We start from the raw sequence: 13,821 nt of genomic DNA on the forward strand, positions 1-13,821 counted from the left end.
CACACCATATATTATTATATTATAAACTGGGTGGTTCAAGCCCTGAATGCTGATTGGCTGAAAGCCGTGGTATATCAGACCGTATACCATCGGTATGACAAAACATTTATTTTTACTGCTCTAATTATGTTGGTAACCGGTTTATAATAGCAATAAGGCACCTCTGGGGTTTTTGATTTATGGCCAATATACCACGGCTAAGGGCTGTGTCCTGGCACTCCGCGTTGTGTCGTGCATAAGAACAGCCCTGAGCCGTGGCCTATTGGCCATATACCACACCTCCTCGGGCCTTATTGCTTAATTATATTATACGGACCATCTAGCAACAACACGCCTGATATGTTAGATTTAACAAAGCTGCATTCTACTGCAAATGTCATGAAGCAATACTGATGAATTAACATATTCAAACATTTTTGTTTTTTTCTGATTAGGCTATATTATTTCCACAACATAGGCTAATAGCAGATTATCCTTATTAAGAAGGGTACATTCAGAAAGGAAATAAAGAGTGGTTCCCATAATTAGGCCACTGTTACATGGTTAAAACAATTAAAGTTATTACTATTCACATTGCCTTTACCTACAATAATTATCTCAAAGCATTTTGGCACCATTAGGGCATTTATAGCAAGAGCACCTGAACCTGCCTAAGCATGGTTAAGCGTGAGACCTCAGTTAGAGCCCTATATTAAACTTCAGCCCATTGTGAGTGGGTGTTATGCTGGCCCTCCACCTCACAGTGAGCCCCAATTGCAGTGGCTATCAATGGCTCTCCCAGCATGGGCTCCTCTCCTCTCTCTCCTCTTCTGCAGCAGGGGAGTCAGACACCCACGCTTAGCTCTCATGTTACCAGGCACACCGCCCGCCAGCCCCACCTTTATGACAACACGCTGCGAAAACAACCATATTGGCTTTACTTAACAACATTAACCGTGAACACAGATTGACAGCAGCTCCCTCTGCAGCCTCCTACAGCAAATAATACAGGGGAAATTGCGTTCAATACAGAGAGCCATCCAGGGAATTAGAGATTCAAAAACAACATTTGAGTAATAAGTGAAAGCCACTGAATAGAATGAAAATGCAAATGTGGGTTGAGGACTTGCATGTTTCAAAACAAGACAAACCTGCCTGGCATTTTCAAACAAATACAGTACATTAGGGGCATCTCACTGTTGTGAAATTGGTTTAACCTGGGTGGTCCCTGTATTATCTTACAGAAGGGTTGTTTTTTTCCCCTCGAACTGCTCATTTAGTCTTACGGTTGATTTGGTTACATGAGTGATAATTAGACCAACAACATGGAGATTTAATTAGCTATTCAATATGAGGCCTAGTCAAGGCTTCGGTCTACACTCCTACAGAGTGATGGTTCTGAGTGTAGCACTTACTGCTTGATAGCCAGCTATGAGGAATCTGTGTGTTGATTTTATAATGCACTGAAGGCCTACATCTTCCATGTTATACCAACTCCTAAGTGAAGGGTAAGCAAATGAACAACTGAAACACTTAAGCATCTCTAGCTCATTACCAAAACCCCCAGACAGTCACAAACGTGTAGCCCAACTCCACAATGCTAAAGCACAACCATCACCATGCCCCCCATTGGATATAAACACAGATATAACATCATGAGAACAATTTATGAAGTAATTAGCCATTATGAGCAAACAGTGCAGCGAGAAGGAGAACGTTTGCTGATTGAATTAACCACATAAATAGAAACAAAAGCAGCATCAAAGCAGCACCACAGTGCTGCTTAGTAGCTCCTTGCTGTTTAATAAACAGGGAAAAAATGTGTGCTCCCAGGCCACTAGTTGGCATAATGAACGTGTCTGCATCTGAATGCTGGCGTTAAACCCTGTGGTGCTGTGATCGGACTCAGTCCTCCCATTATCTGGACACCAATGGGTTAGCACAACAGAACGGGGAACGCTCACACCGCGAGGGAGCCAACACCAAGCCCCCCTTTAAAACAATAGCCTAATTACAACATTTATAACCCAGAATCTGGAATTGAATTTAGTCCAACTTAAGGCTGCGCTGGCATGAAAATACTATTTGATTAGAACAGCCGTGGTTTCATTTGTGGCGCAGCAGATTGCAGAGCATCTCTATCCGGTATGCAATCTGTATTCATTACGCTGTGTAAAGGATGATCCATGTCCTGACTCTGCATTGATAATTTCATGCAGATGCACAGCGCTCCACATGGCCCCAGTGCTTCCCTTACAACGGCACTGCTCATCTCCTCTCTGCCGCCTCACATGCTGGGCTCAGCAGTGCTGCTCAGCCAATTTCAGCCTTTTAGGACCTCAAAAGGCCTCCCAGGCACCCCCACCACCCATAGCAGGGAGTATCAAAAGGCGGAGACATCAAAAGTTGAAAGAAATATATATTTTAATGTATATAAATTGTCCGCCTGTGTCTGTCTGATATGTGTAGTAGCAGTTGATATTTGTAGTAGCAGTGCCATACAGATGTAATCTTCCTCTTTCATGATTTGGGACGAGGACCGGAGTCCGTGACTGGATTTGGCAGCGATTCACACATTGTCACTCTGTTGGTATCCATATGGAGCACAGATGCATATACAGTCCTGATGAACACAGCATACAGAGATGGGGTTCTATACTGTCAAATCCAAAATAAGATTGTTTATCTGTTAAATAACAGTCCATACTAATACTGTGAATACTGAGATTAATTCTGTTATAGTGATCATATTTCAAACACTGCATAGAAACAGAAGTAGCTCTACTGCTAAATTGGCTTTAGTCTACTTGGTGTCTGTTCTGTTTCAAAACATAACTCAGATCAGAATGTATTTGACTAGGAGGCTTTAAATGAATAAAGCTAAAAATAAAGCAATACATTTTTATAAGGAGTATCGCATCAGAAGATAACCCATGGAAACTGATTTTGCTATAATTAGAAAATCCAATGTGTGCCCTCAAATCCTTTTGTCTATTTCATTATGCAAAATCTGAAGACTATTGGTCTTGACAAAGAATAAGATCCATTAGTTCCCCTTGGAGAGGAAAGTTACTTGATATCATCAGAACTCTCTGAGTGCACTGTTTAATGACTATGTCTTTCAAATTCGCCATTTTCTCTTACTATGTTCTTACCACGCTTTAAACCTACAATCCAAAACTTTATATCCGATGTAAGCCTATTTGTTCCCAAATCCCACTTTGTTGAATAATCCCTTTGAATAAACCACAAAAGCCCATTCCTCTTCTATAGTGACTGGGAGAGAAACCTTGAAAGCATTCACCACAGCAGCAGAGCAGAGGCATAGGAAATATAAATGGCTATCCTGCTCCCAAAGCAAAGCAAGAAGGGAAAAGGTAAAGGATAAAAAACAGGGACTCTGCCTGTGCAGTCTTTTTAGTATTGCAGAGTAAACAGAGGACAAGACCTGTTGCAGAGTGGGGGAGCCAGTGTGGAGAGACCTGATAAACTACTTGTGCAGCCTCTAATCCAGGAGCTCAGCACCGTAAGCCCTCCCGCAGGCAGGCCCCCACACCGCGCTGCCGCACCACGGCACGCCGGCCATGATTACACTCATCTTCCGGCAGTCACGGGGGACCCGGCTGTCCCCATCAGTAGTGAAGGACATCAGGCAACAGAGGAAAGGAGGGGTTAAACAGCCACGTCCAGACATGGACCAAGGCTTCCTTCCACAGGGTGTCAGGTCACACCTGACCATCACAGATATATAAAAAAAAAAAAAACATTATGCAGCATTCAAGAGGTGCTAGAAGCCGGCTTTGGCAAGCATTTTTCATTTTATACAACAAATGTAAACATCCGGAGTTTGCTAAACGGCATTGGCACATGGATTGGAACCAGTGCTGTGGTCAGATGACATGAAAGTAGAGCTCTTTGGCCACGCACACCAGGGGTGGGTTTGGCATCTAAATGAGAATGCATAAGCAGAAAAGAACCCCATACCTACTGTCAAATATGGTGGTGGATCTTTGATGTTATGGTGCTATTTTGCTTCCACTGGTCCTGGGGCCCTTGTTAAGGTCAATGGCATCATGAACTTTGCCCAGTACCAGGACATTTTAGCCAAAAACCTGGTTGTCTCTGCAGGAGGCTGACACTTGGCTGCAAGTGGATCTTCCAGCAAGACAATAACTCCAAGCGCACATCAAAATCCACAAAGAAATGGTTTATTGGCCACAAAAAACAACATTTTCCAATGGCCAAGAGTGCAATCCCTAAGTGCAGACGAAGGATATAAAGGATCTGGAAGGAATGGTCTAAGATCACTCCCAATGTGTTCTTCAACTCATAAAACTGTAAATAGCCCATCTAACTACCTACCTCATCCCCATATTGTTTTTATTTACTTTTTTGCTCTTTTACACACCAGTATTTCTACTTGCACATCATCATCTGCACATCTATCACTCCAGTGTTCATTTGCTAAATTGTAATTACTTCGCTACTATATAGATTTTTCTGTTGTGTTATTGACTGTACTTTTGTTTATTCCATGTGTTGTTGTTTTTGTTGCACTGCTTTGCTTTATCTTGACCAGGTCGCAGTTGTAAATGAGAACTTGTTCTCAACTGGCCTACCTGGTTTAAATAAAGGTGAAATAAAAAAATAAAAAAAATATCAATGCCATTATCCTCGAAAGGTGAGGTATTGAAAGGTATTGAAACAAATACCTCTACCTTTTTGAGAAAAAAAACGTATTACTTGTTAAACAAAATCTCTTTCTTTGACCAATTGTATTAGAATAAAATAATTTCCCTTTTTTTTGCATACAATGTAGCTCAGTATTTGAATTATTTATACAGTAATTTTTGCTCATCTTTATCAAGGGTGTCAATAATTTCGGACCTCACTGTACATAAAAACAGGCCAATTCTCGTAACTACATTCCCATCCCTCCTCTGCGAAAACAAATCAATGTGCATTACATCCATTACCGTGCTCGTGGACAAGTCAGGGACTCCAAACTACGCAGCCTTTCTCTCTTCTCCTCAATACACTGCAAAAGATGTCCAAACATTCACATCTCTTAAACTGATGTGCAAATTGTACATTTCACATTCTATTCAGAATATAGCAAAGTGCAGAGGAAATTTGAAGACCTTTTATGCTCAATTAGAAGAATTCATAAATCTGCGAAATCTATATCATGCCCTTTGACACTCAGTCGGGCACAACTGAGTGATCTAATAGTTCCTATCAGCATGACACTGCCCAAAATGACTGCCCATATATCTCATGTTAGATTAGACCATATCATCATCAATAAATGTCAATATAAAAAGTTCTGGCGAGAGTATTGTCCTTTAGGAATTCAAGACACCTCACATTCTAACTAAATTCTTTCTATTTTTTGATTATGGAGAATAACTGCCTCTGCTGAGCTTTTCCTGGATAAGTGAAGCTTGTAAATCACACATGAATTTCAGTAGCTGAAGGCAGTCGTTTCACTGTATTATATATAGTATTGCTCCCCAAAGATTTCTATGATAATACCTCACAGCCATGCCCTTCACGCAGCTTGATGTCAAACAGCCACCATCCATAGCATGGATTAAATATAAGCACAGCACATCACTGTTTCCACTGGTTAAAAAGCTCAATATATATTTTCAGAGGTGAGAAAATATGGGGAAGAATCTTGAATAGTTTCCATGCTCTCTCAATTTGAAATACTGCATGAAAGAGATATATTTGTACTAAACAGATACATGCAGTAACATGGCTGGCTTATTGCCTAAAATTGCTACACAAGTATATATATATATATATATATATATATATATATATATATATATATATATATATATATATATATATATATATATATATATATATATATATAAAAAAAGATTATATCACAAGCAGAAGTGTTCTAATATCAATTCATCACTGACACACTATCAGTGTCCATCAATATGTAGACTATATTTTATGGTTAGGTGACATTAGACTAACATGAAATGCTAGGATTTAATAACTGGCTCAACAGTCAAAATTACTCGAATGATAACTCCAGTTTAGAGTGCTGCTATGCTTTGCCCAGTCGTTGCAACATAATTAACCAGCATCAGTCTCATCATACCAAAAGCAAGACGAAGTTTGAGGTGAAGGTTTTGTACAGAAGAAAAGAAAAAGACATCCATCCATCATAACCGTACTATGGTGCAGCCAATTTCCACAAAGCTGCTAAGCTGATTGAGGCCGACCAAATCTTTTTCACCAGCTTACATTCCTTCAAAATGGTCATCTCAGTTCCAATATCACGGGCTTTTACTGTTTCCAATTTCACTGTTCTCGACTGAGAGTCGGTGGGCTTAGTTGGATAAAACACTCTAGCCCAGTTCCTTGTGAATGTACTGATATCTCTATAGCACAGCTTCCACATAGCTCTATTTATTTATTTACTCATGACATTATTTTTTTCATTTCTATTTATAAAATGCAAGTAAACCGCCAAATAACAATTACATCAAACATACTCACTCTCTCTCACCCCCCCCCACCCCCACACCCACCCCCACCCCCACACAGTTACAGTGCACATACGTATAACACACACACGACACCGTACCAAAACACACAAGCACCACCCTACAACCTCCTACTGAAGGAGATTCAATTCCCACAGGCCCTCATTCTAAAAAGGGAAATTGGAGATATATATAAAAGTTAAAAAAAAGAAAGGACTGTGTGGCATCAACAAAGTACTCAGAAGCTAGTTGTGAAAATGTTAATTTCTACTGCTTTTTCCCACCTGTAGATGTCTGTGTATGTGTGTGTATGCAAGAGTCATTGAGTGTATGTTCGTGTGGGCTTCTCACTAGCCTTTCGCTCTCCTCTTTTTTTTGCCACAACAGCAAATATCCTGTTGGCGCAGGATGCCGGGCCGTATCTGGCCCTAAAATCGATAAGGCTCCTGGCGAAGGGCTCCCATTCATCTCTTGGCCATAAAATTTGATTAGCGCTGACTACAGCACTGCAGGGAGATGGGGCCGATAGGGCAGGGCTGCAGAAGACAGCAGCAGCATTCAATTTTTTCATCCACGCTCTCTCGCTCCGTCTGTCTCTTAGCCCAGGCTCTCTCTTTTCAACATAGAGCTACCCAGGCTTGTATACCTACACATTAGACAGCAGGAATATAATTCAACATAGAGCTACCCAGGCTTGTATACCTACACATTAGACAGCAGGAATATAATTCAACATAGAGCTACCCAGGCTTGTATACCTACACATTAGACAGCAGGAATATAATTCAACATAGAGCTACCCAGGCTTGTATACCTACACATTAGACAGCAGGAATATAATTCAACATAGAGCTACCCAGGCTTGTATACCTACACATTAGACAGCAGGAATATAATTCCGCTGCCGGTTGACTCCTTTTTAGTATCTTGTTTTCTCTCTCTGAATTAGATCGAAATGACAGAACTGATGAAGCTCCAATCAGAGTTGATAAAATTAAACAAATGACCTCGGCAGCAGCCTGAGCGGCCCGCAGACATGAAACACACGCTCTGTTCCCTCACACAGTATCTCTGTGGCATGTGACCACTGCTCTCAGCCAATCCGAGAGCTCAACGCATGCAAGTGGCTAGCGCTTCTCAGTGCTGTGATGAGGAAGCAGGTATGAAACAAACAACTCTTCTGTTCTGAAGGTCTAGGATACAACAAAACTGGAAATCATTTGGAATTGTGAGCTACGGACACATTATTTTTTAAATACCCATAACAGTGTGCATAGAAATTTGAATGAAGGCAGACAGGTTAATAGTAACAGTCAATATAGAAAATATGTGTATACTTGGAATGCAGTATACAGTATTAATACAATTTCAGGGAAATCCACCACCTACCTGTGTCTCCCGCACGTTCTCCACTGTGAAGTTGAACCAAACTCTGAAGCGAGGGTTACAGGTGTCAGGTCTGATGAACAGATCAAACTCAAATTCACTGATGTAATCAACACGTCCAAGGTTACCTGAGAAAATAAAGATCGCATTCAGGAATCCTTTCACCTCTTGGCAAGTAGTCTAGTTGCCAGTTATGCCTCAACTAAATGCTTTTGAAAAAGTGATGCATATCCTCCTTTCCAAGAATGATAGATTTCAAGATACTACATATGCTGCTTACTGAAATAAATCTGAAAATGTTATATGTAGAAAGGTCTTCATTGATGCATTTATTTTGCAGGCATCTCCTTCACCACTCATGTAGCTAGAATCTTGGGATAAATTTTCCATTGGATTCATTAAAATTCAAGTGATCAACTTGTTATCCGTTAGATGTGTATATAATGTATCAGACACGGATGGGAGGACTGGGAGGACTAACCCTGTCCATCCCTCACCACAGCTTCTCCCTGCAGGCACAGCGACAGTGACAATACGTGGGATGAAGAGAATGGAACTTAGCTACTGTTCAGGTGAAAAATGGGAAAGCTTTGAATGGTGGTATCTTCAAAATAACAAGCCGTCAAAGATGTTCATCTAGCTTTTATTTGCAGGGCTACGTATATATATATATATATATATATATATATATATATATATATATATATATATACGTACACATATATATATATATATATTTCACAGCATGGATCTTTCCACCGCTGTGTGATTTATACAATGTCAAATAAGCCTAGACCAGAGGCCCGGCTTAGCCCACTGGCTCGCAGACAGTTAACTCCCCAGGCAAGAGGACAACCTGCTTTGCTCTGCTCTGCGTGCCTCAGCCTGTCCATGTGGTGTGGATGGAGTGTGGAAGCGACCGACCACCTGGTGCCAGGTAGCACAGAGCTAATTATCGACAGATGGGGTAACCACCACACTGTCAGAGCAGATCGCTCTCCTTCTGCCATCTGAGAGGGCTAATCCACCCGCTTCCTGAAAATCCCTTCACTCGTCACGCTATCCACAGAAATACCATCATCTACCAACCCTCACAGGAAACTGTATGTTGCTCCTGTATGAGCTCTAAAATATATGCATTATTATTTTTTTATACAAATACATCAAAGACCCCACTGGCAAATGCAATATGGATTAAGGACAACAGAACCCCTACAGAATATGATCTGGAAATCATTTTGGAAGTGTCTTACAAATTGTATGCTTATTTTGTAACACATGATGCTGTATTTACATGTCTGCCATTCTCTAACAGCTTTCCTGTTGCACTAATGGCTACTAGCGTTTCATTCCAACACATTGGTTGCAAAATGGAAATGCTCTCTGCAAAAATGAATATTGGCACTCTAACTGATTAGACTGTGACTGTAGCTCTTGTGAACAATGGTAGAGCTGTAAGAATACAAATAGGGTCAGACATAGTGAGAGCTGTTTACAACTTATCAGACACCTGTGGCAAAGGTTGATAACTGACCTTTAACTGTGCCCATTACATGAACGAACATCGTCTGCTTGCACTCATGTGTAGTTTAAAAGGGCGTAATGTATCATCACAGCTATTTCATTTAATGACACACAACCTAGCCTACCCCATAGCACAACACATTGCTACACTTGGTGGTAGTTGGGAGAACATTAGTGAAACATACTGTACCACAAACCAAAGACACATCTGTTTTACAACCCTTACTTGAAATAACCACCTACTGTACAAACCGACTGAGAAGTGGCAGGCGCTGGCAAAGCAATCCAGAGCCATAGTTGTTAGCTGAAACAAGCACAGCTGCAGATAGCATGGTGGGGATATGAGAACGGCACCTGTTCCAACCAGATGTGCTGTATAATCTATCATCTCTAATTCCAATGTCTTAGCGATTCATCTGGTTTGCCCTACCAAATATTAGCTATTAGAGGACGCAGATAATAGCCTCTAAAGGTTGTTTCATATGGAAGTGTGAATATCACAGCTACTGTTTTTGTTGACTGATTTATTTAAGCTACTTTCACTATTCAAATTAATACAATTGAAGGATGTATCTACAGGTTTGTAAACTACAGACATGTAAACATGGACTAAACATAAGTGCATTAAAAATACATTTCAAGAGATTCTGAAGCTTTTTAACGGCATATGATTTATGAAGAGCCAAATATATTGCTTGCAATACCACTTTCTAAATATACATTAAATAATGACTAAGTCCATTGAATCTGTCATATGGCTCCAAATAGCACAAGGCTGCAACTAAACCGAAACCTTGTGTACACTAATGCAACACCATAAAGAGCTATCAAAATCTCACTAACTCTCTGGCTCTCTCACTCAGACTGCAGCCAGTATCCTTTCCAGTATCCTCGTTTTGCATTTCAGGACCATGGACAGCGGATCAGCATCTACAGTAGCTAAGGACTTTCTCAGGCACTACTACAACAAGAGGTTCAGAGGAATTTCAACGAAAGCACTGAAGGTCTTCATTGAATGGCATGCCACTTATCTCCTCTTCATAGATGAAAAAACCATAGAGTCAAACCAAAAGTGCATTTACCACAAACTGGTGAGGAAGAAGTTACAAATCAGAAAAGTACCAGACAAATACAAAGATGATGAACCAACTTTTAAAACAAACTGCGGATGTCGTTGCAGTGAGATAGAAAATGCTATCTCTACTTCAAAGCACAGTATCCACGCACTGCTAGGTTATTGAGCTTGATGCTTGAAGACCTGAAGTGAGGGATAGCACAGGCCTCAAGGTTAGAATGGCATGTTCAGCTTGTGGAGCAGGGATATGACACAGTATTGATTTTAATTGTAATTTTATGGTGGCTAACTCCAGATTCCAATGCTGCAGTACTAATCAATTCCACATTATTCAGTATTTAACAAACATAAATGGCAAACAGACCTCTCTAAATCCTAAAGCATAAAAAGACCATCATATTGGTAGCCTATGGACTACTTTGAAAAGTGAGAGTGACATATCTAAAGTTGTTTTATTAATTTGCACAAAGATGCAGTCAAACTATAGTGTAAATGGTGTAGGCTACACTAGAGGAAAGAGAAAGAGGGAGCGAGCAACTGAGAAAAACATCAGTTATCTAATAAGAGGAATTATGCAGTAGTAACTCTTAAGGCTTGTGTGTCTACATTCGTCCTTAGTGGAGTCTTCATAAGTTATGTTCCATATCAATCATCTATAAAAATAAATATAAAATTAGAGTCGCACACATAAACTCCCAGTACTTTATTGGGTAAATCACCAACGTTTCGGCATCACTGTACCTTCAGGGTAATCTCATGAATGCTTGAACCAGGTTATGTAGACAAACAGTGCAATTAGTGCAACCAATGACAATAGTGAGGGGTGTGTCATAATTATTAAGTTAATTAGAATGAATTATATATCAATCATCAAGCATTGGAAGAAACATATGCAGCACTTACAATTTAATAAATTGGGTTTCAACAAATGGCCTAACTGTAAGAACCCACCCAGTGGGCTGAGTAAACCTACTAAAGGCTTTGCTGTTCTTTGTCAATAAGTTTAAACATGACAGGTTCTCCATAAGGACTCTGTAATTTGTACGAAACCCCCTCTCTTTCTCTCTCGCTTTCTAGTCTCTATATCTTTATTTTCTTAATTAAAAGATTGGGGTAAACGGTGAACCATCTGAATGTATACCGGTTTTAGTGAAGACACACCATGTGTCTCTCCCTCTCCACTACTCCTGTGTGCTGTCCAAACTCCCGCGATTTGAGTACTTTGTTCCCCCATTATACATTTTTGTTAATGTTTGTTAAAATCAATTTATGTTACATTTATATTCCATATAATCTTAGAGTAATTACTGGCTAGCGCTATCCAATCTCGTTCCCTTTCCGGATATTGCAACATTGTCGATATTTCTGTTATATTTGGTAAACAGTACGTTGCATTTCATTTTCTATTTCCTCTCCTCTGAGTGGGTGCAATGCTTAAAGTGCACATGAACATTTGCTATGTCACGACTTCCGCCGAAGTCGGTCCCTCTCCTTGTTCGGGCGGCGTTCGACGTCACCGGTATTCTAGCCATCACCGATCCACCTTTAATTTTCCATTTGTTTTGTCTTTGTTTTCTACACACCTGGTTCCATTCCCCAATTACATGTTCATGTATTTAACCCTCTGTTTCCCCCATGTTTTTGTGCGTGATTGTTTCTATGTTCATTCGGTACGGTATGGCTAGTTTTCGACGGGTGCTGTTTTCACCCGTGAGTAATTGATTACCGTTTATTGTTGGTCAAGTGTATTGTTACCTTGTGCCTTTATTTTGAGTAAAGTACGTTGCTCACTCATTCTGCTCTCCTGCGCCTGACTTCATGCACCAGCAACACCCACCTTCTGACATGCTAGTTGATTTTATAGTCAATAAATGTGCTTGTGTCAAATTTTCAAAGCAGTCTGATCCGATACAAAAGTACAGAAGCATGTATGAAATTTAAATTACAACAAAATGCGATGCTTCGATTGATCACATGCATTTTCAAAACATGTGTTGCAAAATGTGAGATCCCACCATAAACTGTAGCTGTTTCTCAATATGCATACTACGGTGCTCCACACTATCATGCTCCGAGTTCATTCTCCGAGGACATTCTCTTGAGTGCGTTCTTGTGAGGATGAGAGTGTGGAGAACGCATCAAATGTTACATAAGAGAATCACCTGCACTCTGTGCTACTGCATTACCTTTGACGAATACAGATGAAACAAGATACATTTTTACTTCATAATCATCAGCCAAGTAAGATTAGCAAATGTCTATATTTTCAAGTAATGTGGTGGCGGCATCATGTTATGGGTATGCTTGTCACTGGCAGGCAATGGGGAGTTTGTCAGAATCAAAAGAAATATGAAAGAAGCAAAGCCCAGGTAAAAAAAATGGGAAAACCTGCATCAGTGTTTTTAAACCCTGGGATAGAGTTTTTTGTATTTTATATAAAAATACATTATGACACCTTTTGGTTTTCGCAATGGCATTGACATATGATGACAAACCAAATGCGTTTAAAGGATCCTGTTAGTCTTCTTCTAATGCATCTTAAGGGGAAAATAATCCAAAAGTAACATGATTACCGTACTGAGTTTCGGTAATACAAAAGTTATTTTACTGATTACAATTATGGACAGGTAACTAGTAACTGTAAAGTAACCTACCTAAGCAATCCGCAAAAATGGAGGATGCAAGTGGAAGAAAGTAGGGAACTTGTTTGTCTGCCCTTTATTAAAGACCATATTAAGCAACAAAAAAAATGTCAATTTTTTTGTATTGCCCATATGTAGCTTGTTTCTGGTCACAATTTCAGGTATGGCTGAAAAATCACAACATTTATCTAAAATTAACCCTACAAATAGCACTGTTGGGAGATTTGGAAAACCATTGTCAATCAATCAACAATATAATAATACTTTTAGTAAAAATACTTATCTTTAACTCACAATCTGTAGATACTATAGTATGCGATTAGACAGGTTCAGAGTTTATGTGAAACATCTCAGCAGTTAAAAAATATATAGCACATGGAAATCACAAGTGGGCGGTTTACAGAGATAGGTGGGATGGACTGAGAGTAGCTGAGGGGTAGATTTAGAAGCTCATGTTCTATAATATACAGTTGAAGTCGGAAGTTTACATACACCTTAGCCGAATACATTTAAACTCAGTTTTTCACAATTTCTGACATTTAATCCTAGTAAAAATTCCCTGTCCTAGGTCAGTGAGGATCACCACTCTATTTTAAGAATGTGAAATGTCAGAATAATAGTAGAGAGAATGATTTATTCCAGCTTTTATTTCTTTCATCACATTCCCAATGGGTCAGAAGTTCACATACACTCAATTAGTATT

General features: G+C 39.8%; 1 protein-coding gene across 1 annotated transcript in view; it reads right to left on the bottom strand.

Annotated features, from left to right (window-relative positions):
• The window catches only part of LOC106613892 (cytosolic carboxypeptidase 6), a 406,201-nt gene that overhangs the window by 368,852 nt on the left and 23,528 nt on the right, over positions 1-13,821 (bottom strand). Inside the window, exon 3 of the mRNA XM_045687571.2 lies at positions 7,881-8,005. Coding sequence (XP_045543527.1) covers positions 7,881-8,005 — 125 coding nt within the window. The remainder of the gene's footprint in view (positions 1-7,880; positions 8,006-13,821) is intronic.

This window comes from Salmo salar, chromosome 10 (assembly GCF_965601325.2).
Source record: "Salmo salar chromosome 10, fSalSal1, whole genome shotgun sequence".
Taxonomy (NCBI): Eukaryota; Metazoa; Chordata; class Actinopteri; order Salmoniformes; family Salmonidae; genus Salmo; species Salmo salar.